The sequence below is a fragment of the Pipra filicauda genome, unplaced genomic scaffold (genome assembly GCF_003945595.2).
Source record: "Pipra filicauda isolate LSUMZ 115617 unplaced genomic scaffold, ASM394559v2 scaffold527_size357992_pilon, whole genome shotgun sequence".
Classification (NCBI taxonomy): Eukaryota; Metazoa; Chordata; class Aves; order Passeriformes; family Pipridae; genus Pipra; species Pipra filicauda.
Window position 1 is genome coordinate 225329 of NW_024104673.1, and position 17546 is coordinate 242874.

The window sequence follows — 17546 nt, forward strand, 5'->3', positions numbered from 1 at the left end:
GCCTTTGATTCTTGTTTATGGAGGAGAAAACCCAGATAAAACCCTGTGGAGCAATAGTGGAAAATGTTCCCCTGCGAGTTTTATTTCGGGCATTTCCCTGAGTCACAGAAGGGGAAGTTTCTGGTGGCCACGTTTGGTTCGTGTGTGGCAGACCCAGGGCGAGCTCTCTGCTGGGATTCCAGGGGGGGATGCAGCTCTAAAATGTCCCTTGGGCTGGCAAACACAGTGTCAGACGTGTCAGCAGCACGGATTTAGTCTCCTCAGGAGGAAACAAAGGTGTGATAATCCCGTGGCTTCTACCAGGGGGAAAGGAAGGGGAGGTTTAGCAATTCCTGGGTTAAATTTTGTGTTGGCGAAGGGTTCCGGAGTCTCTGCTTTCTCCAGGTGGGTGATTCCTGATCTCAGGGATGGTGGGATGGCCAGGTCTCAGCTCCAGCTCTCCCACCTCCCGCACAAACCCCGCTTTGGGTGCAGAAAGCACTGCCAGGTCCCCAAAATCAATCAGGCGTGGCCATGTCATTGTTGTCATTGTTGTTTTCTCCAGCTGCTCCACGTTCCCCTGGGAACAGAGGCTTCCCAGCACAGCCACGGGAATGAGGGAGCAGGACAGCATGTGCTGGCCCCAGCACCTCTCCAGGGCCCTCCTGGGAGGTGAGGGCAGGAGCAGACCCGGATTTTCTCGCCTCATTTCATGGAGGGGAAAACCAACCACTTTGTTGTCCTGCTTTTTTTCTGAGCTCTGAGGGTGGTTTTCTTCCTCCCCGAGGCTCACTCGGCAATAAATTGCTTCGCATTATCGTGGAAATGGTTAACCTTGATTTCAGCTCACGCCACAAACACCTCCTTCCCTGCAAGGTCGAATTCCAAATAATCCTTTGAGGAGGAACGAAATAAAGTCAGGGCTGTTCCTGGCGCCCTGGGCCATGAAGACTTTGCCTCCTGCTCTCTGAGAGGGTCAAATTGAACTGCTTTGGGCTGATTGCACGGTGGAACAGAGAAATAATAATATAAAGGATATAAATAATAAATTAGAAATACTTAATATAAAATAATCAAAATACTAAAACAATAAAACATTAATATGTAAAATAATATTATTTTATTTATTTTTATGATTTTATTTTGTTTATTTTTATGATTTTATTTTGTTTATTTTTATCATGTTATTTTGTTTATTTTTATCATGTTATTTTGTTTATTTTTATCATGTTATTTTATTTATATTAATATTTTTATTTTATTTATTAATTATTTTATTTATGTTTTTTATTCTTTTACTTATTATAGATTCTTATATATAAGATAAGATTCTAATCTGACTTATTATTATTTTATTTCTTATTTTATTTTATTTATTATTTATTTATTTATTATTTTATTACTTTTTTTCCTCCTGAGGGCACTACACCTATGCCGCCCACACGTCTGACACCGCGTTTTCCATCCTAAACCACGCTTTGGAGCCGGAGCGCCGCATCCTCCCGCGCAAATCCAGCGCAAATCCAGCGCAAATCCAGCGCAATTCCAGCGCAGGACCCGCGCCCTCCCCAGCCCCGCCCCCAGCCGGACTTTAGGACCGCGCGTCCCCCTCACCGAGCCCGCCCCCCCCAGCAGCGCAGCCAATCGTTACTCTTCATTCCGTCACCTCTCCTTACCATTCGTTCTCCGCGCTGCCAATCTCGTGACATTACAGAGAGCCAGCCAATGAGCGCGTCGGGGCGGGGCGGGGCGCGGCTTTAAAGGGGGGCGGTGGCGCCGCGCGGTCCCTGTGCCCGCCCGGCCCCGCCGTGTCCCCGCGTTGTCCCCCCGCGTCCCCCCGCGCATGGAGCTGAGCTGCGCTCCCGCAGCGCCCCCGGGGCCGGGGCCGCCCCCCGGCCCCGCCGTGGCGGAGGGGGACGAGTACGAGAGCTTGCCCAGCGGCGCCGCGCTCGGCACGCACATGGTGGCCGGGGCGGTGGCGGGAATCATGGAGCACACGGTCATGTACCCCGTGGACTCGGTCAAGGTGCCTGCGGGGGGACACGGGGGGCATCCCCGGGCGTGCGGGGGTCGGGGGTGCTCGGGGTGTAGCGGGAACGCGGGTACCGGGGGACCCCGGGATGCTCCGGGGGTGCGGGGGTCGGGGGTGCTCGCGATGCTCCGGGGGGACCTGCCCGGGGTCCCGGGGATGGGGTCGGGGGGTCCCGGGGGTGTACGGGGGTCTGGGGTGCCCCGGGGTACGTGTATGGGGGTCTGGGGGCCGGGATCTGCGCTGGTGCCAGTGGGAGAACACGCGTGGGGTGCTGGGGGTGTGTAAGGGGCGTGCGAAGGGTGCTGGGGTGCGAGAGGAGAGGGGGCGTGTAAGGGGCGTGCAAAGGGGGTGCGAAGGGTGGTTAGGGTGCGAGAAGTGTCGGGGTGCAGGGAGGGGGGAGTGTGTAAAGGGGGTGCAGAGGGTTGTTGGGGTGCAAGAAGAGGGGGGAGTGTGCAAGGGGTGCAAGGGGCTGTTGGGGTGCATGGGGTGTAAATAGGGGAGGGGTGCTGGGGTGCTGGAAAGCAGGGTGAGTGTTGGGGTGCAGGGTGGACAGTTTATAAGGGGTGTTGGGGTGCAGAGTGTAAGAGATGTTGGGGTGCAGGGTGGGCAGTGTGGGAGGGGTGTTGGGGTGCAGTGTATAAGGGGTGTTGGGGTGCAGTGTATAAGGGGTGTTGGGGTGTAGTGTATAAGGGATGTTGGGGTGCAGGGTGTAAGGGGTGTTGGGGTGCAGTGTATAAGGGGTGTTGGGGTGCAGTGTATAAGGGGTGTTGGGGTGTAGTGTATAAGGGATGTTGGGGTGCAGGGTGTAAGGGGTGTTGGGGTGTAGTGTATAAGGGATGTTGGGGTGCAGGGTGTAAGGGGTGTTGGGGTGCAGTGTATAAGGGGTGTTGGGGTGTAGTGTATAAGGGATGTTGGGGTGCAGGGTGTAAGGGATGTTGGGGTGCAGTGTATAAGGGATGTTGGGGTGCAGGGTGTAAGGGATGTTGGGGTGCAGGGTGTAAGGGATGTTGGGGTGCAGGGTATAAGGGGTGTTGGGGTGCAGTGTGTAAGGGGTGTTGGGGTGCAGGGTGTAAGGGGTGTTGGGGTGCAGGGTGTAAGGGGTGTTGGGGTGCCAAGTAGGGAAAGTGTGTGGGGAGTGTTGGGGTGCAGGGAGGGGACAGTGTCTGACAGGTGATGGGGTGTGTGGGGGGGAAAGGGTGCAGGGGGTTGTTGGGGGTGTGGGGGGTGTTGGGGTGCAGGGAGGGGCTCAGTGTGTAAGGGGGGTCGAGGTATGTGGGGTGTAAATATGGAAAGTGTGCAGGGGGTGTTGGGGTGCAGGGAAGGCAGGAGTGTCCAAGGAGCTTTGGGGTGCAAGCAGCAGGGGAGTGTGTGAAGGGTGTCGGGGTCCAAGAGGGGGAACTTGTGCCAGGGATGTTGGGGTGCACGTGGGGAGGGTGTGCAGGGGGTGTTGGGGTGCACAGGGAATGCCCCTGGCAGGGAGCAGAGTTGCACCAGGCTGTGGGAGTGGGCACGAGGTGCTGGGGTGTGTGGGGAGCAGGTCCCTGGAGGTGTCACCCCAAAACGTCCCGTGGGACTGGAACTGTGCCCCCCAAAACATCCCGTGGGACTGGAGCTGTGCCCCCCAAAATATCCCGTGGGACTGGAGCTGTGCCCTCCCCCTGGATCCATCCCGAGCTTTGCACACCCAGGGGTGCAAAGGTGAAGCCCCAGCGCTGCTCCCTGGCGTGGGAGATGCCACCAGTTCCCTCTTGGCCTGGGTCAGGAGCCCCCTGGGCAGCTTCTCCCTCCCACAGTGTTGGAATTCCAGCCCAGCTGGTGGGACAGGGTGGTGTGGCCACACCAGGGTGGCTGTGGGGTGGCACAAACCCCGCTTTGTGTCACAGCAGGGGTGGCTTTGTTGGGGTCAGGGCTTGTGAAGGGGCTGCTGGGTGGGTTCTGGTGTGGATGAGTCTGCAAGGGAAGGCTTCCCAGAGTGGGAGGAAGCAGCAGGAAGGGATTCCCTCCCTCTGCCCTGCCAGCTTGCTGCTCTGGGCCCTTAAAAAAGAGGAAAAACTGGGAAAACCCAACCCCCCTATATGCTGTATTGGTGGTGTGGATGGATCCTCTGTGTTCAGCAGGAAAGAAGATGCTCTAATTCCTCCTCTTTTCCATGCAGAGATCCCTGAAAGAGTAGAAAGAGGAGAGGAATTGCCTTGGCTTTGGGGTGCTGCAGGTGTTCCAGTGTGCAGGGATAAGCACTCAAAGGAAAATATTCCCTGTTTTTTTGCTGTGTTATCCCTCTGGGTCTGGCCCTGCTGGACCTGGATGGTAAATTTGGGTTGTTACCCCTGGGATGTGACAGGGGGACACACCTGAGTGTGGCACCAGCTCTTCACACAAACCAACCTGGGGTTTTCTGCCCCATCCCTCCTGAATTGTGGGGCTGCTTGAGGAGTTGTGGGGCTGCTTGAGGAATTGTGGAGCTGCTTGAGGAATTATGGAGCTGTTCGAGGGCATTTCCTCTGCGGGGGAAAGGGGAGGGAGAAAACGAAAGTGGTTGTCCCCGTTTCCCGAAGCAGGAGGTGCTTTGGAGGAAAAGCCAAGCCCTGATGATTGCACTGGGCTGTGAATTCCCTGGGCTGGGAATAATCCAGCTCAGCAAAGTGCCTTGGAGTGTTTGGGAGCAGATAAAGTGCTCTGGGCTGCGGGAAAACTCCCGTGGAGCCCGGCCAAGGCCACTCCATGTGTGTGAGGCACTGAAATCCCGAGCTCCAGGCTCGAGTCCTGCTCCCACTGCTGTGGGAAAAGGGGGAGATCTGACCCTGAAAAAGGGCTTTTTTTTGTTTTATTTTGTTTTTTGTGACCCCAGATGGGTTTTTCTGTTTGTGATGGGAGTAAAAGCAGCTCCTCCACTTCCCCAGGAGAGCTGTGCCACCCTCCAGGAAAGCTCCTTCCTCGTGGAAAACAATTCCTGGGCTTGGGAATGGCAGAGCAGGGGCTGGAGGAGGTTGGGGGGTTGTTGGATGTTGCAGAAAGAGGCGTTTCATGCACCTGGGGAGAGCCTGCTGGGAAGGGAAGGTTTTGGGTCCAGCGAGTCATTGCCTCTGAAAGAGAAACTGGAAACGCTGGAATTTGGGGGGGTGTTGCGTCAGACACTTGCACAACTTCCGAGGTCGTGGAATCCCGGAGTGGTTTGGGCGGTAAGGGACCTTAAACCATCCCATTTCCACGCCCTGCCATGGGCAGGGACACGTCCACTTATCCAGGTGGCCTTGGACACGTCCCAGACAGAATTCCATACCAGCCCCTGCCCACCCTCACAGGGAGGAATGTCTCCCCAGCATGTCATCTAAATTTACCCCGTTTTCCATCGTTAGCTAAAACATTGAATGATAAATGGTATTTTTTTTTACCCTCATGTAAAGCCCCCCTGGAGCTCCATCCTCACCCACCCCTGTTATCCTCTGTCTTCCCCCCCCAACACTGCTGGGGTTGCCACACTGGCACGGATTGGGGATTTTAGATGGGTGCTGGTGGTGTTTCTCACAGTGCTGGGGCTTGTTTTGCTTGGACCGGTCCTGGGAAGGCGGATCCATCTCCAAATTTACTGGAGGGAGCTCAGCGTGTCGAGGGCGCCCGAAGGGATTGGGTGGAGGGATGCCCTGGAGCCTCCCCCCGAAGCCACTGGGTGATTTATCTGCTGGAGCTGAGTTCCCACAGGCTGTGAAAACATCCCTGGAGGATGTGAAGGAAGTTTTCCTCCCCTGGGGAATAATTGGTGATGGGAGAGAGCGCAGGGAGAAGATGGAGGTGTTGCAGGGCTGGAACCTCACTTCTTGCAGTGGCACTGGGGGCAAAGGCGCCTTCTCCAGGAGAACCTGACCTGCTCCTGGCCCAGCTGGGCCCCAGGAGGTCTGCAAGCTGATTTGTCCTGTGGTTTTGTGTTGTCCCGCGAGGCACAGGAGGTTCTGTGCGTCCCACAGGGTGAAGCGGGAAAACATCTCCCTCTATACCCCTGTATGCCAAGAGGGAAAGGAGGGACGAGTTCAGGGCTTTTTGGTGAGGGATGGGTTGAGGATTTATAATGGGCATCAGGCTTCGGAGCTTCCTGCCTTCCCTGAGCTCCGGGAGCCCACCAGCGACCTGGGACTGTTGACTGTGTTTTCTTCAGCCTGTTGTTTATTATTTATATAGGTGGTTGGCAGGTTCTGCAGCCATGCAGTGTCCAGAGAGCAGCCCCCCCCTCCTCTGGAGATGCTGGAAAGTCACGGCTGAGCATGTGACTGACCCTGCCACGGGTTTTTCCAGACACAACTGGCTGCCATGAGCTCACCTGGGAGCTGTTCCAGCGGATCAACCCCCTGAAAATGGGGATTCAGAGCTTGAGTGTGGCTTCTCCAGCTGGCAGGAGCTGCTGCAGAAAGGCTGCTGGTTTCCTGGTGAAGGCATATTGGGTTCTCAGGGCTGGTTGTGTCACGTGAACTCAGGGGGGGGGGGAAGCTTTTGTGTTCATGAGGAAGAAAAAAAAAAAAAAGGAGAAAAAAAGAAAGAAAAACAAAGCCAAGTGAAGTCTGGGTGTGTTTGTCCAGTGCCACGTCCAAGCAGTGACCCTCCTGGGCAGGAGCTGCAAAATCCAGCCCTGACCGTGGTGGGGAAACAACTGTGGGGAGAAAACCACCCTGGATATTCCCAAAAAGGTCATCCAGGGAGCTGAGCTCGCCCACAAGCAGCAGGTCACCTGTTTGAGGGGGCTGTGGAGCTGCTTGAGGAATTACCAAAATAGCCCCAGCCTGGCACTTTGGGTGACAGAGGTTTTTTTTTATGCCCAAGCTTTGGAACCAGGACTAGCAGGGCCTGTGAGCTCCTGCCTTATGCAACGAGGATTAATTGAAGTAGGTGGAGAAGTATTTCTTGGCTGCTTATCAGGGGGGTGAGGCTCCCAGAGCAGCTTGTTGGCTGCAGATAGGTGACAGGAGGAGCTGGGGGGGGGTGAGGGCTGCCCTGCTCAGGGCACATCTCCAGCCTCCACACCTGAGACACTGCAGCCTTTGGGCTGTTTGTCCTATTTAATTTTGGGTTTTTTTGGCTACTCTTTGGGCTGCTTGCTCGTTAAATCCTGATTTTTGGTTATTCTTTGGGCTGCCTGTCCTGTTGAATCCTGGTTTTGGCTACTCTTTAGGCTCTCTGCCTATTAAATCCTGGTTTTAGTTACTTCTTGGGCTGTCTGTCCTGTTGAATCCTGGTTTTGGTTATTCCTTGGGCTCTTAGTCCTGGTTTTGCTTGCTCCTTGGGCTATTCATCCTGTTTAATCCTGGGTTTGGCTACTCTTTGGGCTGCTTGCCTATTAAATCCTGGTTTGGGTTATTCCTTGGGCTGTTAGTCCTGGTTTTGGTTGTTCCTTGGGCTGTCTGTCCTGGTTTTGGTTGTTCCTTGGGCTGTTAGTCCTGGTTTTGGTTGTTCCTTGGGCTGTCTGTCCTGGTTTTGGTTGTTCCTTGGGCTGTTACTCCTGGTTTGGGTTGTTCCTTGGGCTGTTAGTCCTGGTTTTGGTTATTCCTTGGGCTGTCTGTCCTGGTTTTGGTTATTCCTTGGGCTGTCTGTCCTGGTTTTGGTTATTCCTTGGGCTGTCTGTCCTGGTTTCTCCACAGGCCCAGCTGCAGAGCAGGCTGTGCTGGTGGTGATTCAAACTGCAGCCTGTGTGGGTTACTCTGGGCTATGGTGTGAGTTTTGAAAACCCCTTTAGGGTGGCTCAGATCACCCAAAAAAAATTAAATTGGTGTGTTGATGTGAGGGAAGCCTCCCCACTTTACATCCCTGCTCCATGGAAACCTGCCCTGCTCCCGACCAGGCTGGGGCACAGGGGGTCTGTAAATTGATTTTCCTGTGGCTCTGTGGGGTTTTAACAGGTTCAGGAGGGTCCTGTGCTGTCATGGGAGCTCCTGGGGTGAAGTGGGAGAAACTGGGCCCTCAGTGAGGGTGGAAATACTTGGGGTTAGTTCCCACCAACACCCAAATAGAAACGGTGTTTGCTGCTTCCCAGGCATCCCAGTGGCAGACTGGGCTGAGACTGGGATCTGCTGGGTCAGGGCGATGCCTTCAAGTTCAAACTGGCAGAGAAATGAAAACTGGAGCCCAAATGCCAGGTGGAAGCAGCTTGGCAGAGGTGGCTCCTGCTGAGTCACGCTGACAGCAGGGTTTTCTCCGGGGCACCACAAAAATCCAGCCCTTCCCGAGGAGCATCCGTGGCCTGGGAAGGTGCAGGAACCCAGGAGGGGAAGGTGCATAAAACCCAGGAGGGGGTTGCTCTGTGACAGGTTTAAAACCTGGTTTTAAATTCCCAGCTAATGCAGGTCCTTGCTGCCTTCCCAGGAGGGGTTTTGGGGAGCCTGTGGGTTTATTTTCAGCCCCATTCCAGGGCACGGAGGGCTGTGGAACAGGAAGCTTTGCTGGAGGCTGCCAAATTCCCTGGTGTGGGGTGATGCCTTTCAGCAGTGCCAGCTGCTGCTGGAGTCTGGAATTCTGCTGGCTGCTGAGCCAAGGTCCCTTTGCAGAGAATTCCTGGGGGATTTTTCTTTTTGTTTTGCTGAGTATTTGCTGCAGATCCAGTGATTTGCTTGGCTTGGCCTCGTGTAAAGCCACCTTGGGTTTATTATCCCGGGTTAAAGTCCTGAACTCGGCTCTGATCCCTTCCTTGGTCTAACCCAGAGTGTGTGTGAAAGTGCTTTGTGGTTTCTGGTGCCTTGGGTGGTTTTAGAGAGTCGAGACTTCAAACCTGAAAATGCTTTTATTGACTTCTGCCTTGGAAGCTGAGCTGCAGCTAATTACCAGAGGGCCTTGATGAGCTTGGAGGGCTGTGTCCCCCAAGGAAGGGATCCTCCCTGTCACCTTCTGCTGCAGTTCTGGAGCTTCCCCTTGGAAAAGCATCCACTGCACGGGGTTGCTCAGCACCCGTTTCCCAGGGCTGTGGCTTTCCCAGGAGCCCAGTGTTTGTGTTTCCAGGCGTGAGGCTGCACCAAGGGCTGTGTATCCCTTCATCTGGTTTCGGTGGGTCGGGGGTGGATCAGCCACAAAAGCCCTCCCAGAGCATCCAGTCCAACCCGTGCCCCATCCGAGTGCCACGTCCAGTCCTTCCTTGGGCACCTCCAGGGATGGAGACTCCACCTCCTCCCCGGGCAGCCCCTTCCAGTGCTGCAGGTGGGAAGGATTTGGGGGCATCCCAGTGTCAGGATTTGCTGGGATGGCTGTGGAGGTTCAAGCTTCACCAGTGTCTCTCCCGTCCCTGCTGGGAGGGAGCTCACTGGGTCTGTGCCCTGCAAAGTCATTGTCACCTCCAGGGCTCAGAGGTGTGATGGCATCAGTCTGCAGAGCCCTGGAATGAGCTGAAAGGCATTTTCCTGTGGGAAAATTGGATAAGGAAGTGATGGCAGTGGGTTTGGGTGCCAGGAGCTCAGCTGGCCTAAAAATCCCTGGGAGAAAAACCCACTGAAGGCTGACGGGCAGCGGCACTTGGTGGGTGCAGAGCACCAGGAGCTGGGGGGGCAAACAGGGTGAAGGGCCCTCCAGACCTCTTGGGGACAGTGTCACCCTCTGGCTCTGCCTTCCCTCCTCCTGGGGGGGTTCCTGTGCCTTCCCAGTTCCCTCAGGTTGCCCTTCTAGGAACCCTGTTGCCCAACGGAGCGTCACAAGCTGCTGAGCAACTGCAGGCCAGACAAGCTGGGGCAGAGTCAGGGGTGTTGTTAAGCAAGAGACAATTACAGACCTAACTGTATTTCTTCACTTGGAACAACCACACACCAGCTTAATTCCTTGGACTTTCCATGGATAAACAAGAGCAGAGGTTACACTTCCCTCCTCTGGTGTCGCAATGGATTCGATCTGGCCTCGGTGTGGGGACCGAACCCAGCCCTCTAAAGCTCTTGGAAGTCTTTCAGGAAGGATATTGAGGGGCTGGAGCAGGTCCAGAGAAGAGCAACAAGGCTGGGGAAGGGACTGGAGCACAAGTGCTGTGAGGAGAGGCTGAGGGAGCTGGGGGGGCTCAGCCTGGAGAAGAGGAGGCTCAGGGGAGACCTCCTCACTCTCTGCAACTCCCTGACAGGAGGGGGGAGCCGGGGGGGGTTGGTCTCTTTTCCCAGGCAACCATCAGCAAGACAAGAGGGCTGGGTCTGCAGCTGTGCCAGGGGAGGGTTAGGTTGGAGATTAGGAAGGATTTCTTTGCAGAGAGGGTGCTCAGCCATTGGAATGGGCTGCCCAGGGAAGGGGGGGATTCTCCATCCCTGGAGGTTTTTAAGCAGAGACTGGATGTGGCATCAGTGCCATGGGCTGGGAACCACGGCGGGGTTGGATCAAGGGTTGGACTGGATGATCTTAGAGGTCCCTTCCAACCCAGCTTATTCTGTGATCCTGTGAACTCGTGGATTTTGTGCTTGTTGAGTGAAAAGCTGGGTAACCAAGGCCTCTCCCTCCGTGTGCTTTGTTGCAGACAAGGATGCAGAGCTTGCAGCCGGACCCCAAAGCCCAGTACAGGAGCGTGTACGAAGCTCTGAAGAAGATTGTCCTCACTGAGGGGCTCTGGAGGCCTTTACGTGGGATTAATGTCACCATGCTGGGGGCTGGCCCTGCCCACGCCATGTACTTTGCCTGCTATGAGAAAATGAAAAAGTCCCTCAGTGACACTCTCCAGCAGGGAGGAAACAGCCACCTGGCCAATGGTATTTTGGGGGATTTGTCACCCCAAAAAAAACCACCCCCACCCCACTTGTGGTTTTATCGCTTGCTTCCCGCCTTCCCTGTGCTCTGCTCCTGGAATGTCTGCTCCAGGCAGCCAAATAATCCCCCTGGGAGGAGGCAGGAGGCAAAGAGGTGGCACCTGCCCCCGGGGTTGAGCCCTTCTTGGTGGTCACCTTGTTCCTCTGCCACCCCTGGCCTGTCCTGGCACTGGGCAGTGCTTGGCAGGTCTCTCTTCCAGAGGGTAGAGGAGGCTGGGCTGGGTGTCAGCAGTGGAGTAGAGAAGCCCTTCCTGACCTCATGGCACTCGTGTTTGCCCTCCAAATTCAGGCTGGTTTAGGTTCCTGCACTGCTCTTTAACCTCCAAATATCCCAGCACGAGTCCTCAGTGCAGAGGACAAGAGGTGTTCAGGTGCAGTTGTGCTGATTCTGTGTTGTCACAGAACCATTAAAGTTGGAAAAGGCCTTCAGGAGCATCAGGTCCAGCCTCTGAAGGTGTCCCCTAAAGGTATAACCTTGTGTTGAAGGCATCACTCCAACCTCTGGGAGGTTTGGAGCTCAGGTTGTTCCATCTGTCCCTGGGAGCTCCAGCATGAAGTGCCCTCCTTCATCCTCTGTGTGCTCAATTTGGCTTTTATCGGGAATATTTTGCTTTTCAGCCCAGAAATAACTCTGCAACAGCAGAAACCCTTTAAATGAACAACCAGGGTGTTAGAAAAAGGTTTGTGCAGGAGACCTGACGTGGTGTGAGAGCAGGAATCTGCCATGGACTCACTTCACTCAGTTCAGGGAGTAAAACATCCTTCTTCTTGCTGCTTTTTTGCCAGGAATACCTTTCCCATGTTTGCCTTTCAAGTAGCTACAGGCTTTTTGGTACCAGCAGGAAAACTGGAGCTCTGGGTTAATGAGAAATGACCAAAAGTCATTTGGGCAAGAGAGAATTCGAGGTGGGAACCCAGATCAAAGGGGAAGGTGTGGCTGGAGAGGCCCTTCCTGGAGCCAAGTGCGGGATCGTTCATGGCTGGTTGGACTTGGCAGAATGTGGGCAATTAGTGTTTGGAAAGTAAAGGGCTGAGTAAAGGGCTGAAAACACCTAATTATGGATGTGCTGGGGTGGTTGCAAACATTGCTCATGTCTCAGTCATTTTGGGGGGGGGGGGGTTGTGGCGTGGACAAACCCCTGGGAGTCGTTGGGAATGGTGGCTGTGAGTGCATCCTGGTGTCCCTGGGTGGCTTTTGCTGCCCTGGGAGTCACTGCAGTGTCCCTGGGTGCTCCCCCAGCTGCCTCCACGGGTGGCAGTGCCCGGGCAAGCCCTGGCTCCTGTTTGCCTTTCTCAAGGCTGCTCTTGCCCCGCAGGGATAGCCGGGAGCGTGGCCACGCTGCTCCACGACGCCGTGATGAATCCCGCCGAAGGTAAGCCCTGGGAGGGGCAGGGCTGCTCCCCCCGGGGGCACTCATCAAAAATACCCGCTCTGGTTCCAAGCAGCAAGGCAGGAGAGGGATAGAACAGCACAGGGGGGTTGTTGCAGCAGATTTCTGACGTTTATACTCCTCGGTGTAACATAAATGTTGCTTTATAATTGGTGTTTCTTTATAAACATACCTTAGGATTGGCTGCCCTGGAGCAAACTCATCATAACTTAGCATTTGTGGTGACAAATTCCCCTTTTTTTTTTGGTTTTAAATTGGAAAACGAGGTTTGGGAGAAACTCTGACTAATTACTCCTTGAACACAGGATGTCAATCAGGGGACATGTAGTAAAATGCACAAAACTTCAAATAATGTGCAATGAGCATCTTCTCAAATTTAGCACTAACATTAAAAACATTTAACCTGTCAAAAAAGACTGTCAGATAAACATTTGTTAGATATAGAAAGGTAAACAAGGAACAAGTGCAAAAGAAAGAATTTTGGACAATGTTAGACTAAATAACCATGGATCAATTTAAAAGATGTTCAGTTGGCTTAAACAAACTACTTAACTTATTCCCATTATTCTCTATCAGAAATTAATTTTATTTAAGTTATCCTTTTAGCTAGCTTAAACAAACTACTTAATTTATTCCCATTATTCTCTATCAGAAATTAATTTTATTTAAGTTCTCCTTTTAACACTTCATTAAAACTGACTTATAATTAAATAGTTTTGAACTCAGTGAAATGAGGCCCCTCGGTGTAAAATGCAGCTAAAATGACAATTCTCTGGCCTGCAGCTCCTCACTGCACTCCTGAGCTGGCCCAGAGTCAGGTTTTTCTGAGGGGAGAAATCTCTGGTGTGTCAAATCCTTTTAATTATGCCCTGATGAAGTGAATTAAATTAGTTGGCCTTTTGCTTGAGTCAGTGGAAGCTGCTCCAGTCAGTGGGGCTGGAGGTGGGTCTGTTCCACTTCCCAGGTGAGGGACAGTGATTAATTCACTTTTCTAGGACTAAAGAGTCATTAGTTAAGCTAGAACTAAAAGGTCATTAATTAAGCTGGAGGAGAGGAGTTCATTAGCCCATGGGAGCGCAGAGCTCTGACCTGCTTCCCTCCCTGTGATGAGTCTTTTGGGGGCACTGGGAAGTTTGGGGGGCTCAGTTTGGGCTTGGAAGGGGAGGTTGGGTCGGGAGTTTGGGCTTGGAAAGGCAGGTTGGCTCTGGGTGACTCAGTTTGGATGTGGAAGGTGAAGTTGGGTCTGGAGTTTGGGCTCGGGGGACTTGGTTGGGTCTGGGTGGGCTTGAAAGGGGAGGTTGGCTCTGGGTGGCTCAGTTTGGGGGGTGTGGAAGGAGATGTTGGCTCTGGGTGGCTCAGTCTGGATTTGGAAGGCGAGGTTGGCTCTGGGTGGCTCAATTTGGATGTGGAAGGAGATGTTGCCTCTGGGTGGCTCAGTTTGGCCATGGCAGGGGAGGTTGGCTCTGGGTGGCTCAGTCTGGGTGTGGAAGGCGAGGTTGGCTCTGGGTGGCTCAGTCTGGATTTGGAAGGTGAGGTTGGGTCTGGGTGGCTCAGTCTGGATTTGGAAGGTGAAGTTGGGTCTGAGTGGCTCAGTTTGGGGGGTGTGGAAGGAGATGTTGGGTCTGGTGGCTCAGTCTGGGGGGTGTGGAAGGAGCTGTTGGGTCCCGGTGGCTCAGTCTGGATTTGGAAGGCGAAGTTGGCTCTGGGTGGCTCAGTCTGGATTTGGAAGGTGAAGTTGGCTCTGGGTGGCTGTGGCTGGAGCAGGGCTCAGTGTGGGTGCTGAGCTGACCAGCCCAGCTGTGCTGGAGCTCACAGCCCTCTCTCCCCTCCCGGTGCCTCCCCAGTGGTGAAGCAGCGGATGCAGATGTTCAACTCGCCCTACAAGTCGGTGCTGTCCTGCGTGAGGACCGTGCAGAGGACCGAGGGCTTCGGGGCCTTCTACCGCAGCTACACCACCCAGCTGACCATGAACGTGCCCTTCCAGGCCATCCACTTCATCACCTACGAGTTCATGCAGGAGCACATCAACCCCCGCCGCGAGTACAACCCCCGCTCCCACATCGTGGCGGGGGCCGTGGCGGGCGCCGTGGCCGCCGCCGCCACCACCCCGCTGGACGTCTGCAAAACCCTCCTGAACACGCAGGAGAACACGGCCCTGAGCTCCCTCAACATCAGCGGGCACCTCTCGGGCATGCTGAACGCCTTCAGGACCGTCTACCAGCTGGGGGGGCTGCCTGGCTTCTTCAGGGGGGTCCAAGCTCGGGCCATCTACCAGCCAGATGCCCTGACTGGCTTCTTCAGGGGGGTCCAAGCTCGGGTCATCTACCAGATGCCCTCGACGGCCATCGCGTGGTCGGTGTACGAGTTCTTCAAGTACTTCCTCACAAAGCACAAGCTGGAGAAAAGAACATCCTTGTGAGGGTTGGGCAGGAGCCTCAGCGGCCCCTCTGTGGGTCCCCTCTGTGTGTGTCACCTCCACCCCCCCCAGCCAGCTCTGGGGCACACATCCCACTGAGGAACATGTTTCTGGAGGATTCCCACCCCGACATCCTCCTCCAGGGGAGGCCCTGGGTCCTCCTGGCTTTAAACAAAAAGTTTATAAAGACTTCTAATAATATATATATATATATTTAATAACTTTATTTTCGGAGGAGCCAACTTGCCAACTGCTATTTTTTTTTTTTCTTCTGGATAAGATTGAAGGTGTAGTTTCCTCCTTTCCTTAGGTTGGACAAAACCTAAGCTGGGTGGGTTGTTTGGGTTTTTTTTTTTGGGGTTTTGTTGTTTTTTTGGTTTTTTTTACAGCAAAGAAGCAGAATATCCTGTCACAGAACTTAACTTTTATAGAAATATAAAAGAGGTGGATAATGTTTATCCTTTATTTTTCTATGGAAGCATTTGGGTTGTTTTCTAAAAGTGCTATTACAGCTGGATGTGAAGCTGTTTAAAAAGGGCTGAGTTCTTCCATCCCGTGGGAGGAAGACACAAAAGCATTTATTTTTATAGCCAGATTGGCTTTAATTTTACAGCATTTAACCCCCAAATGGTGACCTGGATTCTCACCTGGGTGTCAGGTACTTGGTGGCCCCTTGTTGGGATGGGGGGGAGAAGGAATTTTGGGGAGCACCCCGAAATCCCTGGTCACTTTGTTGGGGGGGGGGGTGGAAAAAGGGGAAAACTCCTTTCCATTTTTTTACAAGGAGACTCTTTAAGATGTAGATTTTTTTAAAGTACTTATTTTGCAGACTCTCTTATTTTTAAAGGTACATTTTTATGGCGTGTGACAGCTGAGCAACCTTCATCCTCCCTTAATTTATTCCCAGTTTTCTCCCTAAAGCCCTGATCCTGCTGCCAGGAGCGACCTGGGCTCCCAGTGGGTCCCTGGAGCTGCTCTGCTCCCAGGAAAAGGGGGGGCACCTGGAGCTTCTGTTTACAGTTTGGCCCCTGAGTCGCAGGGGTCACATCCTGGCAGCTCCCAAACCAGCAGCAGAAACCTTGGGAAAGCCTTAGGGAAGAACCAAAGCCACCTCCCAGCTTGTGTTTGACAAGGAGCTCTGTTGAGGAGGGAGAAAAAACCCACCCTGGGGGGAGAAAAATCCGCCCCAGGGAGGCAAAAAATCCACTCTGGGGCAAAAAATCCACCCTGGGGGGAGGAAAATCCACCCTGTGGAAGCAAAATTCCCACCCTGGGGAGGTTCCTCGTGCCCTGGGTTTGGTTTTCCTGCTGTGGGAATGCTGGGCTTTGGGGCAGGGTGGCAGCCTCTCTGTGTGCCCTGCTCCTCCTGGGAAGGGCTCTCCCCACCCCAAATCCCCCCCTTTTAGCCCCCTGGGTGATCCAGGAGGGATTTGAGGAGCCTGGATGTGCAACCAGAAGTTCCAGGGCACCAGCTGGTCCATCCCCACCCCTCCCTGGGACTTGCCCTGCTCTGCACCCTGGGATGTGGCTTTGGGAGCAGCTTTAGGGCTGGGATGTGTCCCTGGAATGTCCCACCTTAGGATGACACTAATCCCATCTAATCCCTTTGCTCTGGGTTTTTTTTTTTTTTGGAGAAGGTGAATCCAAGAGCTCCTCTCTGTGCCTTGTGTAAACGAACCTCGTGGGGAAACGAGCGATGCTTTAATTCTTTTGTCTTTAAAGGAACTAATCACTGTGTCAAACTCACCCTGTGTCTTAAAAGTGGCAAAGTTCAGCTGGTTTTGCACTGAGTGTTTCCAGGGAGGTGAAATTTTGGGGTCACTTTAATGCTGAAGAGGCAAATTGTAGCATCCTGGGGGGTGGTGGCAGCTTTTAGTGCCAGTGCAGGAGCCAGACTTGGAGTGGTGCCTCCTGCATCACCCCCTTCCTCTGGCTGCTGCTTTCATATTCCTGCCTTCCCCTTCGGGGTTCTGGGAGAGCCTCATCTCCTGCTTGGAGCCTGGATTTGCCTGTGGAGAAGTCAGGATGTTGGTTGAGTTTTTGGCCAGCTGAGCATCTCCTTGGAGAGGGGAGAGCAGGGGAACCTCTGGAGTGCTGAGCACCAATAATTAATAATTATCAACAAATAACTATTAATTAAATCCCGGGTTGTCTTGGAAGTTTGCTCTTCCTTGAGCTGGGAGGGGATTTAATAATCAAAACCCAGCTTTTCTTGGGAATTTGCTCTTCCTCGAGCTGGGAGTGGATAAAGGAGCACTTGGACATTTATCAGGCTCTCCCTGGATTTCTGGCTCTCCCATAAAACCAGCCCAGCTGGGGGAATAACTGCAGAGGTCTCTTCCCTCCAGCAGGAAACACTTCTTGATGCTGGATCCCCCTTCCCAAAGCCCCTCCTCTCTCCTAGTTTGCATTTGAAAGCCGAGCTTTGAGCCTGAAGTTTGATTTTTTAGCCTGGTCTGTGAAACATGTTCTGCTGCTTCCTCTGCAAGAAACGCACATCACTCGTTATTTAAGGGGAGGAGGAGGAACTTTGCAGTTCTTCAGTTGTATTGTTTGGGGGTTTTTTTTGGGTTGGAAAAAAAAAAAAGTGTTCTCTTAAATGTGTATTTAAAACAATGCAGGAGTTCTTTTGTGAGATGCTGCTACAGTTGTTATCACTGGAGCTCAAGGAAATAAAATATGCCGATTTTTGTGCTGGTGGGCTCGTGTTTGGGGGGTTTTCCTCGGGAGCTGAGGGCGGGGAAGGCCCTGCCAGGCTGATCCCTGAGGGAATGGTGCCTTCTAGTGTCGCCGGAGCACTTGGCAGGCTCAGCTCCTCCAACCCTTTCCCGTCATCACTGGAGGAGGAAAATCCTTCTGGGAGGGGTTTTCCAGCCTGGCAGGAGCTGCCAACTCTCCTGAAAGGGTTCACCCTCCTCTAGGAGCCGCTGGAGAGTTTTGGAACGGGATCCTCTTGGCGAGGAATTGCTGCTGGGATTTCCAAACCC

At 53.6% G+C, this 17546-nt stretch overlaps 2 protein-coding genes across 3 annotated transcripts in view; one reads left to right on the forward strand and one right to left on the reverse strand.

Moving 5' to 3' along the window:
* The window catches only part of ENTPD4 (ectonucleoside triphosphate diphosphohydrolase 4), a 93201-nt gene that overhangs the window by 17025 nt on the left and 58630 nt on the right, over positions 1–17546 (reverse strand). The gene's annotated exons all lie outside the window — the stretch shown is intronic.
* SLC25A37 (solute carrier family 25 member 37) lies at positions 1813–15017 on the forward strand. Of its 2 annotated transcripts, XM_039387050.1 has the most exons (5): positions 1813–2005; positions 10467–10695; positions 12069–12125; positions 13988–14394; positions 14449–15017. In XM_039387050.1, the coding sequence occupies exons 1-5, from the start codon at positions 1823–1825 to the stop codon at positions 14560–14562; spliced, it is 990 nt and encodes a 329-aa protein (XP_039242984.1). In that variant the 5' UTR covers positions 1813–1822; the 3' UTR covers positions 14563–15017. The 2 variants fall into 2 exon arrangements, with proteins under 2 accessions (XP_039242984.1, XP_027569826.2); XM_027714025.2 differs by having other exon boundaries at positions 13988–15017.